The sequence below is a fragment of the Ailuropoda melanoleuca genome, chromosome 17, assembly GCF_002007445.2.
Source record: "Ailuropoda melanoleuca isolate Jingjing chromosome 17, ASM200744v2, whole genome shotgun sequence".
NCBI classification, from domain to species: domain Eukaryota; kingdom Metazoa; phylum Chordata; class Mammalia; order Carnivora; family Ursidae; genus Ailuropoda; species Ailuropoda melanoleuca.
In genome coordinates this window covers 12018635-12041181 of record NC_048234.1, presented here as the reverse complement: position 1 = coordinate 12041181, position 22547 = coordinate 12018635, and the positions used below count along the sequence as shown (strand labels likewise).

Genomic DNA, 22547 nt, shown 5'->3' with positions numbered 1-22547 from the left:
GACATTTGAGAAACTCACCCCCTCAAAAAAAAAAAAAATTTCCCAAAAGCTGGATGACAGGAACACTTTTCTTCCTTCTCTTAGATGTCGCCAAATAAATAGCGCGCTTACGGAAGCACATTCTCCAGCCGAAGCCCCGGGAGCCAGGGCCCCGGGCAGTGGGTCGTTTGGGCTGGGTTCGCCAGATCACTTTTCGAGCTAATCACTTTTCTCTGGACTTGCTTCTTCCCTCCGAGCCCTGGAGCCTCTGCTACCCTAAGAAGCCTCAGGGCTTCGGGTGAAGAGTCAGAGCAGAAATGGAGACGGGATTTGGCCAGTTCTTGGCCTCAGTTTCCTTATCTGTGAAATAGGGTGATGGCTAGGTCAGATTTTGTTTTCACCATTCAGGACTCCGAACCCCTTAACTCCCAGGCAGAGTTTCTGTTTCCTAATTCTGAAACAGGAATATCGTATACGACTGGCATCAACTCCTTCCAGTAGGAAAGGCACTTGGCTTCAGGGTGGGAATCTCCGTGCAGCTAGGGGAGAGCTAACAGTAAAGCTTATATAACACAGGGCAAGGGTTGACTTGCTTGTGGTTGGACACAATCCCTCAGCTATATAAACCTCCCGCCCTGATAAATCAATGCCTGGAGTATTCCACCAGGGTAAAGTTCCTTCTAATAATGCGGGTGCTACCAGACACAGACTAAATAAACACGCTGCTCTCCAAACAGGAACTGCAGAAACAGGGAGGGAGGGGGAAAAGCTCCCCTGTCCACACCAACGGAAGGGAAGGGAGAGGCCTTGGCCAAGGAAGAGGGCAATGGACTCTGTCACTGCCCCGTGGCTTTGGGCACATCATCAGGCCCCCGGGAGGCCTCAGTGTTCTCATCCATCAAATGAGGACTGTCCCAGCTGATCCCTAAGAGACTGTGGCCTTGACCACACCATGGTTTTAGCATCTTCTTGGGCAATGACCCAAAGCTGAAGGCTGGTCCAAGGGTCTGAAGAGGAGGGTGTTGGGGGAGGGGGGACAGAAAGAAAAAGATGTGAAGACAAAAATAAAGGAAGCTAGCATGGGACCACCCTCTTATACAAACCAGCGCCCACGGGGCTGGCTCAGCTGAGAAGGTGGGGAGACATGCCCGGCCCATCTTCAGAGTCCGAAGAGAAACTGCCGCGTTAAGTGCCAGAAGTGGCAGATTGTGACGTGGATGTTGGGGGAGCTGTCTGCTGTCCCTCGCTGGGCTCCAGGTGGGGGAGATGTGGCGCCGCTGGCCCCGCCACAGCCAGCGATCTTTGTGGCTTCAGGCTTGCTGCATCTGGGGGTCCTCCAGCCTGAGTAGGGCACCCCACCGCTCCCAGGCCCAAACCTGGGCTTTGGCAGCAGCGCACTCCTTACTGCCGCTCTTGGGGCTTACATTTGTTCTTCTCAGGGTGTCTTCCCGGGTGCACCCTGCATACAGAGCGGCTGGGGGGAGAGGGGGCGCAGTGCACCAGCAGTCTTAGGGCAGGCTGGCTCACGATGCCTCCCAGGGTTCTCTTCGATGCGTAACGAATCTGGGATTGTTAACTGTGGTGTTGGTAATCTAGACACCCAGAGTCTCAGGAGACCTAGCCCCAACTCCACAAGGAAGCCCACGAGTCTGACTTACGATGCCAAAAGGAACAATTTCTGAAAAGCTCAGATGTGTTCTTTCTAGAGAACTGTGAAATCCTCCCTACAACGCGTCCCACTGCCACCCAAACATGAGGAACAATCTAGAAGCCCTTCAGTCTCACTTGATAGTACAAAAAGTTTCCAAGTAAAGAATTTGTACTTGGGGGTTTTGGAAAGACTCAGGGTTTCTACACTATGGGAAATAAGGCAAAGCAATTAACACACGTTGTTTAAAAGGAAAAAAACAAAAACAAAAACTGCAGTCAGGCAGGTAAGATACTGGGTTATCTGTTAGTTGTGCTTGTTTCTGGGAAGTTGGAGACTGGAGCTCTAGCGGGGGGACAGGGCGGAGGAGGGGAGCTCTGTGTGGACACAGGCAGGTGCCGCTGCCCCCTGCCAAGACCACACTCAGGGTAGTTTGTACGGGCAGTATCCTTTTTTGCAGGATTATTCAGCACAAGGACACACGGCTGGATCCTCCCAATTTGGAATTGGCGTGCACATGGTCTCCAGGAGCCCGGCTCTAAGGCCACCCACACACGTGGGCCTGAGCCCCAGCTTGTCCCTGAAGAAGTAAATGAGGGGCCCAGGCAGCCTACGTCTCTAAGAACGGCTGCGGGGTCTAGTGCAGGCACAGCAGCACGGCGAGCCTGCTGCGGTGACCCGAGTGTGGCTGTGCAAAGGTCCCTAGTTCCAAGCCGGGGTGGCAGGCAGACACCCCCACCCCTCGGTTCTGATGGCCACACCTTGCTCAGGCGGGTGACCCCCGCTGTGCTGCCTACGGTCTTGGACATGCTGGCCACAGCCTGGCACAGTTCCCAGGGCACAGTTATGTGTTCTCCCCGGTGTGTGCGCCTAGTGTCTGCCCTGCTCCACCCCAGAGGCTGACACTTCACTATTTTTTATCATATCTCCTTCTGCGCATCCTCTCCTGCTATAACCCTACCACACATGCACGCACAGACCTTTGGTCTCTATGTCAGAGGTGCTCGGTGAGGGCTGTGGCTTCGTTAGGAATGAAATCATCACTCCAAGGCAAGTAGCCCGGAACGAGGTCACCCTCTCTCTCTGTACCAGACTCAGGGCCACCTGATCAGATGCAGCAGGAGAGGCTCACTCAGGTCTCTGTGGCAGAACAGCTCTACTTCCTGAGAACTGTGTTTATGACATTAAAACTCCCCTGGCTTCAAAACTAATGATGTACTGGATGTTGGCTATTGAATTTAAATAAAAATAAAAATTTTAAAAACCCCAAACCTCCCCTGGCTTTGTCTTCTTTGAACTCTGTTCCTATTGTGTTTGTGTGCTTCTTGAAGATGTCTCAATTTCTTCTGGGGGATGTAGCGGACACAAATAACTCTTCCAGGGGACGTAGCGGACACAAATAACTCCATTATAAAAACCCATCAGCCTAGGACTGCCAAATTCATAGGCTGGAGGGGGGCTTCTCCAACCCATCAGATGCTCTTGAGTCTGTTCTCTTAGAAATGTCCCCTCTGAAGCAAAAGCCACAGGAACTGGTGCTCGATCCTGGAAAACTGAATACTGCCAAGAGCTCCAAAGACAGTAAAAGGAGGGAAGGAGCCCTCCCCTCACTCCCACAAATGTCCCAGACCCTTAAGGCCCCGGGGCACGGACCTCAGCAGAAAACCAGAGAAGGTGTTTCTGGGGCTGGAAGTCTGTGGAGACTGCACAGATGCAGAAGGGGAAAATTTGGGACCTAGTCAGAAGGAGAGAATGGCCTTGTACTGTCTGACTCACAAGGGCTCAGCAGGTGACACGAGTAAGCGCTGGGGCAGACAGGGAGCTCGGCTCAGCTGGTGACTTCTCACCATTCCTTGGGTTATGAGCCAGCTGTCTATGGGCTCCAGGTCAGAGTCCCCACCTTTACCTCTCTTCTGGGCCGAGGACAGAAAAATCCCAGAAAGAAAAGTCACAGGAAGACCCAGAATAAAGAAAGCAACAGTGTATCATGGAAACGGAAAAGCCACTGTTCAGAGTTGATCTATTGTCATGTAAGGAGATGTGACCCGTTGCCCCCCACCCCCCTCCAGCACGTTCCCCCTTACCTGCCTGAAAAAGAGAAGAGAAGTTTAGTAGCCGAGAATCCCAACAGGGTACCATGTACTCATGCCAACTACTCCTGTACACTTGGAAAATCTCCGATAGGTCACAGAACATTGACCATGGCTGCTTCTCCTCATCAGTGCTCTCGGGGTTGGCAAAAGGACCAGCTTTCGTGAAATCATTTCTATTTGTTTTCTAACGTTTCTGCCTTTTTCCTCCTTCTCAGTTACCTGTGTATTCTTCTCCAAACTCTTAACCCTTAATGCTGAATCTGGGTACAAAAAGTTACGACTTTGGGTTTGGTTGCACCGTGGAAGTGTGGCTATGCAATTTCCTCCCCTTTCCTGTGTTCTCCATTTCTCCTTTGGCCCGCTTTTCATTTCCAGGTCAGCACAGTTTAGGATATGGAACAACAGAAGCTGAAATCCTGGCCCGAGGATGCATGTAGGTCAGTGTGTGTGTGCACGCGTTTACCAAGACGCAGACAGAGACAGAGACGCACACGGACATACACATACACTCTCCGACACACACACACACACNGTGTGTGTGTGCACGCGTTTACCAAGACGCAGACAGAGACAGAGACGCACACGGACATACACATACACTCTCCGACACACACACACACACACACACACACACCCACCCCACAAACCCTGCTTCCCCCTATCGAGCAGTACACATGAGAGCAATCTGTCTGCCATCAGGTGGAAAACATGCTGGAGTCATCAAGATCTTTGAAAACAGGGAGATGGGCCAAGCCACACACCCCAAAGGGTGAAGGGCGGGAAGCTGGCCACCTCTCCTGTGCTTGGATCCCAGCCTGGACACTGATAAGAGCAGAGGTGCAGTAGGACACACCCTGGCATGGCTGGGGGCCAGCCTGGGAGGCACAGTGGGAAGCAGACCAGGTGGGCCTGGCTGAGGGACGGAGCTGTAGGCCAGGTCAGGGTGGGCCAGGAGGAAGGGATGTGCTGGTGGGCCCTCCGCCTGGCCTCCTGATGCCCTCTTTGAGTTTGGTAGGAGACATTCCAAGTAATGGGAAAAACAGAGTCATGACCACTGCACAGATTTTAGGAGTCCCAGTCCCAGGGGTGGAAAGGCAGGGTGCTGAGACCCAGGGCCCTCGGGCTGGCTCTTCTGTGCCCCCTAGTGGCCAGTGCAGAGGGCCGCACAGGCCTCCTACCAAGTTGGCAGAGTCACGACAGAGCAAGTCCCTTCCCCAAGGCGAGCCTTCTCACGGAAATTGCTGCTAGCCTGGGCCCGTTTGGACGCGGGCAGCAGGAGGCCAGAACTTTTGTTCTGGAAGCAAACCTCCCTGTCCAGAGGGTAGATGAGCACTGCTCCTTTCTAACCCAGCTGGGGGACCCTGAAAGGAGGGCCCGCTGTTCCGGGGCCATTATCCCCGCAGCCCTCCCCCTGCCTGTCCCTGCGAACACTCATTCACACACTGCTACACGCATTCCTTAGGTGAAAAGGGGGACGATCCCATGAGAAGCATTAAGACACAAATCCTTTCCCCAGCAGTGACCTGAAACCTCAGAATCCACAGCTGCGATCTGGGGCTCTAACAAGCACCACCCACCACTTCAAAGCATCTCCGCCTTTAGCTCTGCCCCTTCCAGAAGGGGAGCAGCCCAGAACACCCTCCTGGCCTGCACCCACTGCTCCTCCCACCCCTCCAGCCCCAGATCCCCAGAGAAATCCTGGCCAGCCGCTGCCCACTAGTGGGTTGGTACTGCGTCGCAAGGCCGACTGCGGACGGTCAGCCCAGATGTGGCTCAGATGAGCTTTTCCGTTCCTTGTATGGATCAGCGTTTTGTCAGAGCACTGCACCCCCAGGGCAGTGTACCATCTGAGGAGAGACCCTATCTGGCTGTAGGAGACCTGTGCCCTGAGGGCTCGGGGCCACCAAGGTCGGAAGAGAAGGGGCTCTGGGGCCAGACTTCCCAGGAGGGGTCCCTGCTTGCTCTCTGCTCACTTGGTGCCCAGAGCATGCCGCCACTTTTCGGGGCCTGTCTGCTCTCGGGTTCACGGGCAGGCTGACTGGGCATCACCCACTGGGCATCACCCACAGGGTGAGGACTCAAAGAGGCCATCGAGCGCTCTCATGTCGGTCTCCCCCGGCGGGCCCCGCCCTCCATGCAACCCTGACTCTGCTTTGCTACCCGGCCTGACTTCCCCTCCAGACGACTCCAGACAGAAAAACAGACTGAAAGACCTACCACTTCAGAGCTCTGTTTCCGACTGTCTAGTGCAGACGCCAGTCCTCCGACAGCCTGAGGGTCTTCGTAGGTTACCCTGGAGACAAGCAGCACAAACAGTCAGTTCCCCATAGTGGTCCCAGGGGACAGGGTGGTGACCTATAATCACTTTCTAGCCCTGGCACCTCCCTCACGCATACTTGGAAAAACATTTCCCACAGCCCTGGCATCGAACGGCTCATGCACTGTCTGACTGCAGCTAAAGCCAGGAGGCCAGGGTTCCAGCACTGGCTCAGCCCTTCCTTTTCCTCTGGGGTCTGGGACACCGTCCCCCTCAACGTCCCTCTCAAGTAACAGTACTAGGGCATCTCCAAAGCCCAATGACGGGATGTCAGAAGCACCCTGAAACCACAGGCGATATTAATTCTGATTTTAAAAGCACCAGCCACACTGTTATTTGACAAGGAAGGTGGTGACAGCTGGTGAAGACCGAATGGGGCCTTGGATTGGGTTTCTGGTCAACCTGTTGATGCCTGAGCATGGGAACTCGGAAAGCTGAATACCTCAAGACGCCAGGCCCCAGGGAAAGGCAGGGAAGAGTTCTTCACCTGCCTTAAGGTTGAACAAGAAGCTCAAAGCAATGTTCCTGTGCCTCCCTGAGATGCAGGGGGTGGTCTATTTCGGGATCAATGTCCCCAATTTCATATGGCTTCTCCTGGCAGGAGCTGCCGTCAGGGAAGCCTCTGCCCACACCCTTGCGCAGGAAATCCATGCTGGTAAGAGCTACTTCGTGGCCTTCCTGGCCGCCCCCCTAGCTCCCAGCTCATCTTCAGCAGCGGCACAGGGAGCAGACAGAATGACGAGCGCTCTCTTGTTGACTGACAGGAGAAATCCAACCACAATCAACCCCAAGGCGGGGAGGTGGGGGTTGGGGGGGTTGGTGTTCATTCAAAATCTGTGTCTACTGCCAAGTCCTCACAGACATATTTCAGTGTTCTTGGCAGCTCCAGACTTGGTAAATAAAAGGCTTCTTTGTGTTGGCCTGTGACCAGGCCTGGATCAATCCTCCCCCAATGTCTTCCGAGAGCCACTGAAATGGTCCCCACATACGTCTTGCGTTGTTCGGCCAAGGAGTTCCCTCTCGTCTGGGCAAACATGTCAAAGCCATCACGGGGATTACACTGCTGGAGTGAACTGAGGGTACCACTGACGCTCTCTGTCCCCAAGTCTGTGGCAACAAAACAAATGAGGGGAGGATGAGAATAAAATGTGGCCCGTGGACTTCACGAAGGGTCCCAAAGTTCGGAAGCCAATGGGCAGGTTAGGGTTCTATGGGGGGAAGTTGGGCAGTGAGGACACAGGCCTCTCCTCGGCACCCCCAGCCCACCACATGCAGGAGAAGCCACACTGGGGCCCAGATGCTGGACAGAACAGCCACCAACCCCCAAGCTGCTCAAGGTAGGGAAGAGTCATTATGAACGAGAGGGAGACTGCTGGCAGTGAGGAGGGGCCTGGGGCCAGTGCCCCTACAGATTTCCCACAGCGCTCCACTGACTCAGTCACACATCTAAGGGCCTGGGTCATGTATTTTCCTGACCAGTATTTCGCAGGCACCTACCACATCCACAGCCAGATCATAAGTGGACCAAACTGAATCTGACACGGTCCTTGGCCTTCAGGGGCATACTGAGTAGGTGAGAGACAGACAGACACCACCAGTACCTAGCTTGAGATAATCAGGAGAGACTCAAAACTGACCCAGGAGTGGGGCTTGAAGGACAGGGGGACTCTGCTGCGAGGAGAAGGGGGAAAGGCAGGTACCAAGGCACAGAGCCTGGGAAGTCCAGGGTGTGTGAAACGAACAACGCTCAAGGAGACAGTGATGAACCAAAAGGCCAGAAAGGCAGGTGGGAGGCGGCTGGGGTGTGAAAAGCCTCAAAGGCCAGGTAAAGGAGCCCATGAGAAAAACATTAGACATTTTTTTTCCTTTAAAACATTTTTAAGGGGCGCCTGGGTGGCACAGTAGTTAAGCGTCTGCCTTTGGCTCAGGGCGTGATCCCAGCGTTCTGGGATCGAGCCCCACATCAGGCTCCTCCGCTAGGCCTGCTTCTTCCTCTCCTACTCCCCCTGCTTGTGTTCCCTCTCTCGCTGGCTGTCTCTGTCAAATAAATAAAATCTTTAAAAAAATTTTTTTTTAAATTTATCTGAGAGAGAGAATATAAGGAGAGGGGTAGAGGGAGAGGGAGAAGCAGGCTCCCCACTGAGCAGGAAGCCCAGTGCGGGGCTCGATCCCAGGACCCAGAGATCATGACCTGACCTGAAGGCAGAAGCTTAACTCACTGAGTCACCCAGACACCCCAAACCTTTTGTTTTTTCAGATTTATTGAGAGAGAGAGAGCACACATGTCTGTGTAGACAGTGGGGGAGGGGCAGAGGGAGAAGGAGAGAAAAGAATCTTAAGCAGGCTCCATGCCCAGCGCTTTATCTCATGACCCTGAGACCATGACCTGAGCCGAAATCAAGAGCCAGACGCTTACCCAAACGCGCCACCGAGGTGCCCCAACACTAGATCTTTATTTAAGAAGGAAGGCAGCAGAATTCAATTTGACTTTTGGATGTTAAATCTGGTGGCCCATATGCTGGGTGGATTGAGGGCACAGGAATCTGTTCCAAAAGAGAGACAGTGGCTACAGATTCCTGAGATGCTGAGAACCCAAATTACAGCAACTAACAGGCCACTAAATAAAAGCCCGATTCAACTGAAAGGGAATGAAGGTATAAAGATAAATATTGAGAAGAAAAAAAAGGAAAACAGAAAAGCAAGATAGGAAGAATTTTGTCAGGGTCATGCGTTATTACTTCAATACTATAACTTTGTTATAAATCATACAGCATAAACACACTATCATCTAGTATATTTATAGCATCTGGAATCAGATACGCACTTGCTAATGGAAAAGTGGAAAAGCAGTGAGTTTCTTTTGTTTTAGGCTTCAGACAGCGCAGCACTTTAGGCTGATGTCAGTTCAAGGAGAACAAATACATCTGCGCCATCACCTCCTGGTGCCAAGCCCGCGGCAGACATTACCAATCAACCACAGACTCATCTTCCAAGCAGCATCCTTCTTAGACCTGTGTCCCAGGCAGCCAGTGAGCTGAAACCTATTTGCCATCCTTGGCCTAGTTTGTATTGAGAAGACAATCACTTCGACCACAGAGAATATTCCAGATAAAACACAGCAGCTACTTTTCTTTAAAAGCAAACAACTTCCAGTTCCTTGGACCTCCCCCAACCCCTGCTTTCCAACACAGTTTTAAACTTTTAAGTTTAGGAACAGAAGTCATCAGCTAAAGGTGGTACAACTGGCCAGGTCTCAGGAATACACTTTCCCATGGATCCCTCTAAAGGCTCTCTTTGGGCCTTCCAACCAAGAGAGAGAAAGGGGCCCTCAAGCCCAGACTCACAACCAGGAACTGGCCTGACAAGAAGGCCCTTGACACACCCCTGTGAGACACTTACCTAAGCCTGCAAGCTGAGAGGAGAGAGAAGATGGGGGTGCCGTGTTCCCCACCATTGGGCTCACCACGGCTGGAGACCCTGGGCCCAGGTCTATTAAGTTATCTTCAGTGACTTCGTTCAGTACCTGCCAGTACATAAGACAGCAGTGAGCCCCAGAGCCCCCGCGCTGGGCTCCCAGGTAAGAGCCAGCAGGCCTGGTGCACGGGGGCGCCCAAGGAAAAGCATCAATGCTGCACCAATCCAGGAACGAGGCAGTTTTCCTCACCGGGACTTCCGGGGTCCACGGTGGCCCCGCCCATTGGCTCCTCCCCTGGCCCCAGGGGGCGGGACTGAAGCAGTCTCCAGGATAGTCGCTGTCCGCTGTCAGGGGAGCTGTAACTTGGGGCTTGCTTGCCACCCTCCCACCAGGAATGTGTCTGCTAGCTCTTCTGCAGTATCCCAGCAGCCAGGGCTTGCTCCTTCATTACCCAAGTATTTTTTTTTTCTTAAGTAAACTCTACCGCCAGTGTGGGGCTTGAACTCACGACCCTAAGATCAAGAGTCACATGCTCGCTCTACTGACCGAGCCAGCCAGGTGCCCTCCATTACCCATGTAGTTAGGCCCCAGTTAGAAAAACCAAAGGTGAGACCAAACATAGGTAGGTCTCCCAGCATCCGGAGATGAAAGAATTCGGAAGGAATACTTACTCCATTACTGGCATTTTGCACCGATCGGCCTGACCTGTATCGTTCGAACCTAACAGGGAAAGGGAAAACAGAGTGAGGAGGAATGATGTGGCACAGTGATGCTCACTGGTCCTGTGAAGAGCTCCCAGGGCCCGAGGCTCCAGGAAGGAAACCAATCAGGGCCATTTGGGGGACTGGGGGAGTGAATTTCCCACTCCCCACCCCAACTTCACCATGCCTTCCCCTGGAGGGTAAGCCTAGGTGGGGGAGAAAGGTGTTGTTGGCACATCCCATCATAAGGAGGCCATTATAAGCATTCCCAGCTGTCCCCTCACGCTCTGGGCCCAGAGGGCTCCTCTGGCTCCTAGAAGGGGAAGCTGGGCCAACCGCTTTACCTGGGGATGGCTCAGATATCGATCTGCAAAGCCAGGCAGGAAGTGCAGACCCCTCCCTATTTCAGAGAGCTCTGCTAAGGCGTGATTAGCCTGTCACTAAAATGTCCCCAGCTCAATGTGCTGGAGGAGAGGGGCTGGGGCACACACAGGGCAGACATCTAGAGGAGGAAGACGGGCACAGGGCCCTGGCCTGGCCCAAAGACTCCCCAGTAGCTGCGGATGGGACCTGGCTAAGAACGACCACAGAGAGCCTCTCCTCTCCCATACCCAAGTCACTCTCACACCAGGTGGGGAATACAAGAGCAACTTTGAGGCACCCCGGGCATTTAAAAGTTCCAAAATGCTGTGGGCAAAGCGGTAGCTAACAGACCTTCTCCAGCTGGAAGCTGGAGAAACCAGCCTTTACTGAGATCTGCTGGGCTCAGCACCTGGTGAGTAGTGATCCCCAGGAGGGACAATCCAGTTAGGCGATGTGTGTCCACTGTGGTTTCAAGAGAAATCTGTGCGTTTTTATGAACACGGCCCATAAGGAGAAGGGGAATGTGAACACATCTGACAAGTTTCTAATCCTGGAGTACCTTTCCCACACCATCTTGGAGGGACAATTAGTCTTATCAACAGCTTTCAAGCCAGAATGGTGTCTCGGGGCTGCTAGCCGGAGGCTTTTGCCCCTGAATTTGTGGTCAGGCAGGGTGTGGCTGACTCAGGGGAAGATGCTCACATTAGACCGTCTTCCTATCATTAGACCGTCTTCCTATCCTAGGAGGAGCTGAAATGGGTTTAACAGGTGAAAGGCCAAGTCCATTTAAAGTAAAGAAACTGGAACCACAAGGCAAAACCAAGGGGTCTTGAGCTGGGGAGTCGGGGCACCCCAGATCTGCTTCTCATCTCCAAAGGACACACGGGGCCCCTGCGTGGCCCCACATTCTTACTGCAGAGGTTTCTTTGTCTGTCAGACAGACCCAGGACCACATCCCTGCTCCACAGTTGAAGCTGAGACAAGGCCAGGGGTCGGGATGCCCATGGCAAAATCTCCTTCTAAGCCCCCAGATGCAAGCATCTGTCACACTGTCCCTAACTGATGCGAGATCATCACGCTGTGAGTCAGCGCAGGGACCAGGACCCCAAGTCTCTAAGGGCCTCAGGCCTCAGACTTGGGAGAAGCCTGGCCTGATCAAGGTGCTTTCTGGTGCCTTTGCTGGGGGAAGCCCGAGCCACACGCGCCTGAGGGATGCTCTGGGAGCCGCGCCTGCCATTACCTCCTATTGAAAACTTCTTCCCCGGGGGAGGCTTTGGAAAAGGAAAAGAATTTTGAAGCTGGTTATTTCAAATCCAAAAATGGTTTGGCTGCAGAAAGAACTCAAATGAGCGCGCGTGCGCATATGTGTGTGTTTCCCTCAGCAGCAGCAGCATCCGGCACGCACACCCTGCTTTCTTTGGAATACTCTAGACACACTGACATTTGCAAAGGGAGGGAAAAATCTCTTTTTCTTCTTTCTTTAAAGATGGCAAAGAGGAAATCTTTTTTCCCTAGTAGAGATTTTTTCCCCCCTTTAATCCTTTTCAAACTCAAAGGATCTTCAAAGGAGCAGGTGCAAACTCCCGGGCCCCAGGGGCCCGCCCTCCCCTCATGGGCCTGGGGGGAGTGGGGAAGGCAGGGCAGCCTGAAGCTTGCAAAGGGCAGAGCCTAATTCTGCCCGTCACCTTCCTGCTGCTCGGTTCCCAGGAGAATGAGAAGCATTTTCTCTGTCAGCCGGGAACAAATTAGCATCTCTGACGAGCATTCTCCAAACCTCCTCTCCCGCTCCCTCTCCCCATTGTTTAGGTGAGAAATCCCTCCTTTGGCAACAGTCTCTGGGAGGGATGAGAAAGGACCCCGGCCCCACCTCTCATAGCGGAGGAAGACATTGTTGAGGTCATCGTTGACGTGAAGCAGCTCCTCGGTGACCTCCTCATTGGACACACGGGAAATGAGCTCCACGATCCGCTGCTGCATGGCCCGGCAGGTCCTGTTCAGCTCCTGGGGGAACACACAAGCAGCTGGCTAGCCTGCTGGGGACGGTGTGTCCCCTTGCACCTCCTCAGGCAAAACGCGAGCCAGTTCTTACAAGTCACAAAATGAGTGCACACGCTCGTCCAGGAAGCCGGACGTGGGTGGGATGCAAAGTGGAAGGCCCCTCTCTCACTGCCTCCTGCTGGCCGGCCCAGAGGAAGGAAGCTCTTTTTCAATAGACGGACAAGGGCCCAGAGCTCTGTACTCTTGCATGTACGTCAGTACGTGTTTGTACAGAGCGTCCTTGACATCTAAGAATACGAACCTTTGCAGCTTGCTTCTTCTCTTCAACAAAATACCCTCGACTACCTTTCCCCATCGCTTCGTACGGCCAGCCCCACCACTCTGTGTATCACGATACACCTCACTGTGCTTCCGTTGCTGGACATTTGCCTTAATTAAGGCCTCTTCTTTTTTTTTTTTTTAAGATTTTATTTATTTGATAGAGATGGAGACAGCCAGCGAGAGAGGGAACACAAGCGGGGGGAGTGGGAGAGGAAGAAGCAGGCTCATAGCAGAGGAGCCCGATGTGGGGCTCGATCCCATAACGCCGGGATCACGCCCTGAGCCGAAGGCAGATGCTTAACTGCTGTGCCACCCAGGCGCCCCTAACTAAGGCCTCTTCTTGGCCAACCCAAACAACGCAACAAGGAACATTCATACACACATAGGGTCCTACATTTATGCCAGTATTGCCATAGGACAAGCTTCTAGAAGTGGAATTTCTGGGTGAAAGGGTATATAGTCACTTAGAATATGGACTGGTAAACGCAGAAGACCCTCCAAAAAGAGAGACCAGGTCATTTACGCTTCCAACAACAGCAAGAGTGTGTTTTAACTGTCCTAGGTCCACTGCAGTGGCATGTGTGACATCTTGCTGAGGTCTGAGAAGCTTTGCAAGCTGTGACAGGTCTTCCAGGCTGGCCAACGAGGACTCTGGTAAGTCACTACTGGGGCGCTCTCTGCGCTTGGAAGGACTGTCCCCCTGAAGACAGACCCTTACCACTTTCCAGCCCGGCTTCCACGGCTTTCCCTGCTCCAGATGGCAGCTTGACTTGTGCTCTCATTGAAACTTGCCTGTGGAGCTCCCTCAACCACTTGCCAGGGCTTCTTGCCATTCTATATGCCAGACTGACTACAGGAACATTCTATGGAAAAAAGCTCCGAGTCCCAGTGGGGGTGAAGCCAAGAGGAGATGCTGTCCCCACCCACCTGGACACCAGAGGCATCGAATGACCCAGTGGATGAAGGAGATGGGGGATGGAGCAGAGGTCCTTCCTTCCTTCTCACAGCTCAGCCTCAAAATGACCTCCTCTGGAAAGGTTTCTGATGGATGTACTGCTCTAAACACCGCACACATACTGATCTCTGTTCAGCTCCACATCTGTCTCATCCTCTGGCCAGCTTAACTAGAACTAAGTTTCCCTTCCCACTAGATCATAAACTCCATGAAGGAGGTGCCATCATTGCTTTCCCCAGGGATGACCTCAAACCCTACGCTGAGCCACACACGGGGAAAAGGCCCAGAAATCATCTGCTGAGTCGAAGACAGAGGTGGCCGGACTCAAGGCAGGGAATCCCAGGGCTCAACAGTGCCCGGCAACACTGCGCTCAGCTTATGGGGAAAGGCGCTGGGCCCCTTATCTGCCTCCCCCTCTGTAACAAAGCTCCTTGAGGGCAGGGCTGGCATCTCCTGGCCCTGTTTCTCCAGTACCCATGACCGACAAATAGGAGCTAATCCCTAAATGCTTTGGAGAGAATTAATTAACAAAGGCAAGTTGCAGTCCTTCCATCCACACCTAGTCCAAGGTATCTAAATAATGTTCCCTTACACACACACACACCCTTCACCACTAGATGACAATGCGTGCCCTGGGCCTGATCCTGCAAGTTAAGACCAAAGTAGGGACCTCGACAGACCTGCCCATCACAGAATAAGCAGATCATGACCAGTCAGCCACCAGGTCTGGAAACCACTTCTGCTGTCACCCCCCCCTTGGCTGCTCAGCCTGCGGGGGCTCCTTACCCAAGAGCAGGGGCAGCTGAGGAAAGAAGCCCAATCCACATGGGTCGGCCCACAATCACCCCACTACAGCTGCAGTTGTCAAGACAGAAGGTTTCTAGATTTAGGCAGCTGGGTACAAAAGAGTATGGCGTTCGCCGGAAGAAAAAAAACGTCACTGGAGATCCTCTGGATTGCTGGGCCCTGTCTGTCTGGTTATGGAAACACTGCCTTTGTCTTCGTTCTACCCTGTTGCTGGCCCTCTGCACAGCCAGAACACTGCTGTTGGTCTCTCTTGGTCACAGGGCCAGCAAGCCCAGCATCTGGACCTTCTAGTTTTTTCTATAAAGACAGTCCCACTCCTGGTTCTCCTAAGACTCCCATTCTAGGTTTGGGAGAAGGCAGGGTGATCCTGGAACTAAGGGGCTGTCAGCAAATCACCAGGTATTCATAACTCCTGCCTCCCTACCCCTGACCTGGTGCTTCACGAGCCACCAGCTGTGCCCTGGCCAAATCAGCCCCGGAGGGGAATAGCAGTCCCACAAGCAGGTGATGCAGAGGAGGGGAAGCCAGAAGCAGGCTGAGGCTGGAGGAGGATGGAGACACCCTGACTCTACGGTGCTCTGATCCCTTAGTCCGTGCTCACCACCTGCTCCCCATCACTGTCCTCGCTCAGGAACTATACCAGCTTAGCCTTCTTGCTGGCCCTCTCTCCACTCAGAGAATAGGAAATTCTCGTTCACTTAGAATCGAATTTTCCCTCTGCGGGACTCGTCCCCGGCCCCAGTGACCCAGCAGTAAGCATTTATAAACACAGACACACGTGTTAGAATAACAAGAGGCAGGGGCGCCTGGGTGGCACAGCGGTTAAGCGTCTGCCTTCGGCTCAGGGCGTGATCTCGGCGTTATGGGATCGAGCCCCACATCAGGCTCTTCGGCTATGAGCCTGCTTCTTCCTCTCCCACTCCCCCTGCTTGTGTTCCCTCTCTCGCTGGCTGTCTCTATCTCTGTCTAATAAATAAATAAAATCTTAAAAAAAAAAAAAAAAAAAAGAATAACAAGAGGCAAATACCAAAAATTAATCGCTCAGGACATCATATCCAGTAAAGAGTGAGATACCGCGAAATGTCCACTTTCCACCATTGTGAACAGCTCATATCCCCAGGCCCGCCACGAGAGGGGCATTCGGGGAGTGGCCTGGGACTTGGAGCCTGGCCAGAATTCAGCAATGGATAGTCACAATCACGGCCATGGGTGCTGGTAGACACTCACAGGTCAAATCCAGTCACCACAGGGACAGTCCCAGTACACAGGAAAGCCAAAAGCCCAGCGGAAACCCTAATTACAGAAACAAAGTACACTCACAAGTGAGGACTAAGATGAAAACCGAAAAACAAAACAAAAGCCCACAAAAATGAACTTCTGAAAAAAGCAATCACATTAGATCACGGGAAGGATTCCAACAGCCAGGACTGAAGCGAACAACGTAAATAATCGTCGTATTAATGATACATTGTTAGAGCGCAGGGAGCACCTGCTTAGGGCACATAAGGGAGCATGGATTTAAAAGACCAGCCCCCAGGGTGCCTGGGTGGCTCAGTCGTCAAGTGTCTGGCTTCGGCTCAGGGAGTGATCCCAGGGTCCTGGGATTGAGCCCCCATTGGGCTCCTCCACCGGGAGCCGGCTTCTAACTCTCCCACTTCCCCTGCTTGTGTTCCCTCTCTCGCTGGCTGTCTCTCTGTCAAATAAATAAATAAAATCTTTTAAAAAATAAACAAATAAATAAAATAAAAGACCAGCCCCGACTAACCAAAAGGAAAAAGCCATTTGGCCATTCTTGGGCAGCAGATCTTGCCTAGCGCTTTGGAAGACACAATGGAGACTAGCTAAAGCGTCTGGGGACAGAAGAGCGGGAAAGAGAGCCTGGGGACAGAGGCGGCTGGGTGGCGGCCGGAGGGAAGAGGCGCAGTGCCTCATCTCTGCCGTGATCCCTTCCTGGATGTGTATGTGTTTCATATAGAGGAGACCAGCACTTAAGGTGTCCACAAAAAATCTGGGAGGCGCCGAATATCTTGAGCCACAGCCACAGCCCACTCCCTCAGGCAAAGGCAGCCCTCCTGCCCAAGGCAGGCCCAGGACCGGGAAGTGTGGCCCTGTCTGGTGTTTGTTGCCAAGCAGCAAACCCTGGCTCCTTGGACTGGGGAGAGAAAGGGAAGAGGTCAGTGACTTCCTATCTAAACTGCGGGCCAATTCCAAGACGGAAAGAGGTCCGACACCACCCTGGCAGAAGCTGGCGGCATCACCTCCCAGAGCCACGGGCCTTCTCCAAATACCCTTCAGACTTTCTAGAATAGCAGACGGCCTCAGGCACTAGCCCGTACTGCTCAAGGACCCCTGAGAAGTCAGTCCTCTGCCTGCCATGTTCCTCTCCTTTTCCAACAAATGAATTCCTACTCACCCTTCAAGGCCCCAGAATGTTTCTCCACCCCAATGCTTAATCCCCAAATTTTCAAATGTAGAGAAAAGATTTTAAAATGTTATAGTAGACCCCATATACCCAAACCCCTAGATTCTACCTGCCATTAACATTTGACAAGGCCAGCTTTCCACGTGTCTACCCAGCTATTCATCTCCCTATCCACCCAGAATGTTTACTGGGGACTCCCCCCAACCCCTACCTCCTCAAGACTGGACAACTTCTGCTCAGCGCTGCTGCCCCATGTGGTCAGAGCTCCTCCCACAGCGCCCCCCGCCTGTGTGTATCTCCAGTAAACGAGGATGGGCCTTTACCCGCACCCCAATCAGTGGAAGCCTGGGAAGAAAGAGCAGGCCCCAAGGATGGTCCACCAGAGTCAAAGGAGAACCAAACCAGATCATTCACAAGACTGCAGGGAGTGTGTCAGAAACATGGCTCCAAATGTCCACAGCACCAGAACCACCAGACAGAAAAGGGCAGGTTGGCTTCGGTCTCCCCCATGGAGTCCAGGCCTTCCTGGGTGCCAGGAACCAAAGGGCAGGCAGCAAATAGCCATGTCTAGATCAGCTCTCTAGGCCCCCAGCACCCTCCGGGCCTGTTCCTCCCCGGGTAGGAAAGAGGGGTTGGAGAAGTGGGGAAGCTCTGCAGAGGGCCATTCAGGTGCCTCGGTGGCCTGGGGTTTGAGACACCCCACCCCACGGCAGCCAGGGCAGCTCTGCTTTTCTCTCTTTGAAACATTATAGTTCTCTGTGGAATTTTATTTGTGGAGAAAAAGGTCCCCCTATTTCACAGAAATGTTTGGAAAGTGCTAGATGATTCCTGAGACCTCTGCTAGCCTTAACATGATGACTTCAGCTTGGAGGAAGAATGAGACCCAAGGGCACAGAATGTGGTGATCTCATGGACCATAAGCACCAGAAACATCTGCTGTCTCGTTCCCCACAGCCTTCAGCTGGGGCGGTGGGAGACACAGCCCCCGACCCCACGGGCAGAGCCTTGCATGCTCTGATCCCAGAGGGACACCTAGGGGCCTTTCAAAGAGCTTTGCCTACATGGCCCAGAGGGTCCGGCCTGGAGCTCCCAAATCAAGGATGTCTCGGGGTCTCTGCGTAAAGTTTCATCATCTCCTTCCTTCAAGCTTTTAAGTTACCATCTTCCTCTTCTCTATTTTAAGATTTTATTTTAAATAATCTCAACGGCCAACATGGGGCTTCAACTTACAGCCCCAAGATTAGGAGTCACACACCCCACTGAATGAATCAGCCAGGTGTCCCTACATCATCATCGTAAAAAAAAAAATTAAACAGTGAGAAAAAAGACAAAGTGATTGAAGGGGAGAGGAGAAGCAGCATGTTGAGATTTCTGCCACCAAACACCAGCTGGCTGCCTGCAAGACCTCCGTGGGGTCACTTGCAGCCAGACCCATGGCAGGCGCAGTTGGGAGACCTTCCTCTGCCTACGTCCCCCTCTAAAACAGCCACACATAGTGACTTTCTTCTGGTCCTAAGTCACGAGGGCACACAGCTTGCCCCGGTCATCCTTCCCACCATGCAACAGCCAGGACAGGCATTTCCTACATGCTGAAGATTTTGGCTTTGGCCTCCTCCTATGTCCGGTTCTCAACAGAGGGGGAGAACAGCTGGTCAGTGTTCTTTGCACAAAAGCCCTCCATGATCAGAACATATTAACGTATCCTCTTTCTGGGGCGCCTGGGTGGCTCAGTTGTTAAGCATCTGCCTTTGGCTCAGGGCGGGATCCCAGAGTCCTGGGATCGAGCACCACATCAGGCTCCTCTGCTGGGAGCCTGCCTATTCCTCTCCCACTCCCCCTGCTTGTGTTCCCTCTCTCACTGGCTGTCAAATAAACAAATAAAATCTTTTTTAAAAAAATCCTCTTTCTAATTAATCCCAATGCCTTTATCTTTTCTTCAAGAGACATTCTCATCCCCACCTTGCAAAACAATCTTTTAATCATCTTTATGGGTTTCCTCTGAACCTTCTCCAAGTTCTAAGGAACGCAGAATAAGATCCTGAAGATCTGCTTTCTGTAGTGGCAAAGGGAGGGGGGAAGGAGAAGAAACTCTTTGTTGAAGAGAAGGGGGAATAATGAAGCTAAACATGTAGAATGAACGAGATCTCTCTAGAGAAAATGGTCCTGGACGTCCCGGGTTTTGTTGAAACGAGATGCAAGAAGCAAGAGGGGATATACCATCTGCTACTTGAAGAAACAATGTGGAGGAGAGCTTCTTTTATTATCTGATGGGTGGCCGTGCAGGAATGCCCAATTTGGGCATCACTGGATTAATTAAAAGTTATTATTATTTGAGACAAAGCTCAAGAGGCTGATTTGGGAGAGACGGAGAGTATGGGATGACAGCCGCAGGATCTTTAAAGATTTCCAAACCTGGACTCCCAGGCTGCAGCTACGGATGTGAACTTCAGCAGACGGCGATGGAATCTCCAATGTCAGGCCTAAACCCAAGTGCCCACACACAGCGTAGGGAAGACACGGCTTACCAGCCTCATGAGAAAGAATGGAAGGTTCTGGGTTGAAGGCAGCTTTCAATGTTACAGCCTCCTGCTGAGAACTGTCAGTTCCTGTACAAGGTGGGCTGTCAACAGCCACATCTGTACCCACAGACCGGGCCGTGGCAGGGCTCACGGCAGTCTTCAAATATTTAAAGACCTACCTGGTGAAAGAGGACTGTTTTGTTCGTTGTTAAAGAAGACAGACGAGCGTAGGAGTTATAGGGAGACAGATTTTAGCCTGCCGTATAGGATGTACTAACAGTAATCACAGGAGCTCTGACTTGTGTAAGATTTGCCTGTGCCTGGCACTGGGCCAGCCACCTCAGATGGACAATTTTTTTTTTTAAAGATTTTATTTGAGAGAGAGAGAGAGAAAACGCATGCACGTGTGTGCACAAGCAGGGGGAGGGGCAGAGAGAGGAGGAGAAAGGGAATTTCAAGCAGACTCTGAGCTGAGCGTGGGGCCTGATGAGGGACTCAATCTCATGACCTGGAGCCAAAATACAGAGTTAGATGCTAGGGGTGCCTGGCTGGCTCAGTCGGTTAGGTGTCTGCCTTTGGCTCAGGTCATGATCTCAGTGCCCTGGGATCGAGCCCTGCATCAGGCTCCCTGCTCAGTGGGGAGTCTGCTTCTCCCTCTCCCTCTGTGCTCTCTCTCTCTCAGTCTCTCAAGTAAATAAATAAAATCTTAAAGAAAAAAAAAAAAAGAGTTGGACGCTTAACCGACCGAACCATGCAGACGCCCCTCAAATGGATGATTTCTATCCTTCCAAGGTGACTGTGATCCCTCCAGTCTCTGCCCCAGTCTCACCCAGCCTATCGTGGTCAGGCCTGGATGTGAACCCAGTGGTTCTTTCTGCCCTCCTGTGGTACTTCCCAAAGTCTGACCAAGATGTGGATTTGAAAATGGAAGTGTTTCCGTGGCCTCACAAAAACAGCCTGTCATGTCAAGAAAATGCTAGGAAAAATGAGGTGGGCACTGAATCCAAGCACGAGTGGAGCTGGACTAGTTGCCGAGAAGGCCTGTCCCAGCTCAGGGACCGGAGGGTTCTACCTGGCACAGGGTTCCCTCTGGGCACCCTGCCTCAGTCTTCCTCAGAGTTTTTGGCTAAGCTAAAGGCACAGCATAAGGAGTGGCCTCCGTCTCCCTTCAGGCAAGGGGCTCTCCTGTCCCGCTTCCCTGTGGCTCTTCAAGGCCACACCTGAAAGTGCTTTGCGAGGCACAGGAAGCAATTCGGGACATTACCGCCCATGACTGCTGTCCACCACAGGGGTGCGTCCCGGGGCCGACACCTCCAATTTCCTCTCCTACCCAGAAATTTACACTCGAGTCGGGAGCGGCTTCTGTTGGCGTGAACATTTGGGTTGGTGACAAATGGGTTGATTTCCACGGCCCCGGCCAGCACTGTGAGCTCTGGACAGCTTCTAGCCTGAGCAGTCTGGCTGCCCTCCAGCTCAACCGAGGGGTCCTCAGGGCACATTCTGATCCCATCCCTTTCCAAGCAGCTGGTGTCATTTTCCCATGCGGAAGTCTTACAGTTTGGGGTGGCCCCAGCCCTTGGGAGCCCCTGCCCAGCTGGCCCCCGACTGCCCAGGGAAGAGGAGGAGGGGAGATGTCAGGGATGACTGAGGAGCGAGGCCAGGAGCCAGGAGAGCCGTGGCTGTTCACACAGAGCTGCCGGACTCCTGAATCTCTCGTGCTGAAAGGCCAGCCTCCCACTGGCACCCAGAACCATTCTTTCTCTGTTTGATTTATAAGATAGTAGGGAGGGCTGGTAGGCTTGGAGTTGGAACAAAACAGAGGGAAGGGAAACGTCATGGGAAGCAACCTATTTTTGAAAACTGTGAGCTGACGCCAGGAGATTAGGTTCTGTTTGTCTTGGCTGATGGGCTTGTTTAAACACACACACACACACACACACACACACACACACACACACACACACACACACAGAGTATGCTTGCTGTCTGGGTCTGCTCTGGCTGTCTGGAAGCATGTCAACTTTGTTCAGCCCACCCCCTGCTGCCAGGAGCTCAGCTCTGTCCACTGCAAACCCCGTCAGCAGGAATTCTGATGCTGACACAGCACAAAGCTGCCTCAAGAGGCCCTCGCAGTTTCTGGATTGTCTCTGGACTGATCTCAGATTCCTCTGTAGCAGCTAATGCCTGGAAGAACTCCCCCTACAGGCTGGGAATGGAGGTCAGTGGTGCATTAATGAGACACTAGGTCCCCTGGAGTGTGACACATGGACAGCTGGCCCTTGCTGAACGGAGGCCAACCCGGCCGGCTGCAGATGTGAGGAGTGAGGTCTGGGAGACGCCACTTGGGGCTCCTCGTTCAGGCTGGCTGAGGGTAGTCGGCTCAGCTTTAAGGGCAAGCTGATGTCATGGCTGCATGAAGATGACCTGTTTCCTGTCGGCCTCCCTGCACCAGGCTGGGAGCTCCTCCAGAGCAGGGCTCCACCCACCCTCACCTGCTTGGAGCTGATGGCGGCTTCAGGGGAGGAAGAGGGCACGACGAGAAGCGGCCTGGGAGCAGGCACGGTGACTCTGGCTAGGTGCATTGCTGACGGGCGCCCCCCCCCCCGCCCTGAGCCAGGCCTTCAGAGGCTGCAAGTGTGTGCCAACAGCAGGGTGGGGGATGGCACTCGGGGGGGCCAAGGCTGACGACTCTGAGTGCCAGACAAGAGCAACAGCAGGCACATCATGAGGCACTCCCATCAGCTCGCCAAGCCGGTCTGGCTCCTGACCTGTTTACTCAAGCATCTTGCCTCCCGCTGAAAAGCTCTGGCACTCGCAGCTCAGAGCATCCTTTCTCCACCCCTCCAGAAGGTCACTGCTTCTAAGGGCAGGGCTGCTGCCACTCTCTACAAATGCCAGAGACATCTGAGACTGTGGTGGAGATCCGCTTGCTAGCTCTGGCTCTGGCTGGCCAGGCTCCCTGACGCTAGTCTGAGGGCGGCCCAGGAGACCAGCCCTGCTCCTGGACCC

General features: G+C 53.1%; 1 protein-coding gene across 10 annotated transcripts in view; it reads right to left on the bottom strand.

Annotated features, from left to right (window-relative positions):
* TOM1L2 (target of myb1 like 2 membrane trafficking protein) overlaps positions 1 to 22547 on the bottom strand; it is a 114666-nt gene that overhangs the window by 9075 nt on the left and 83044 nt on the right. For 4 of the 10 annotated variants that reach the window (XM_011229756.3, XM_034647168.1, XM_019803679.2 and 1 more), the window contains 6 exons: positions 12384 to 12517; positions 10124 to 10172; positions 9437 to 9560; positions 7027 to 7144; positions 5938 to 6013; positions 3475 to 3540 (listed from right to left, as the gene is read on the bottom strand). In XM_011229756.3, the coding sequence (XP_011228058.1) occupies positions 3475 to 3540; positions 5938 to 6013; positions 7027 to 7144; positions 9437 to 9560; positions 10124 to 10172; positions 12384 to 12517 (567 nt within the window). Of the gene's footprint in view, position 1; positions 340 to 3403; positions 3541 to 5937; positions 6014 to 7026; positions 7145 to 9436; positions 9561 to 10123; positions 10173 to 12383; positions 12518 to 22547 lie in introns of those variants that run through there. The other 6 variants (XR_004621770.1, XM_002923126.4, XM_011229757.3 and 3 more) reach the window with 3 other exon arrangements.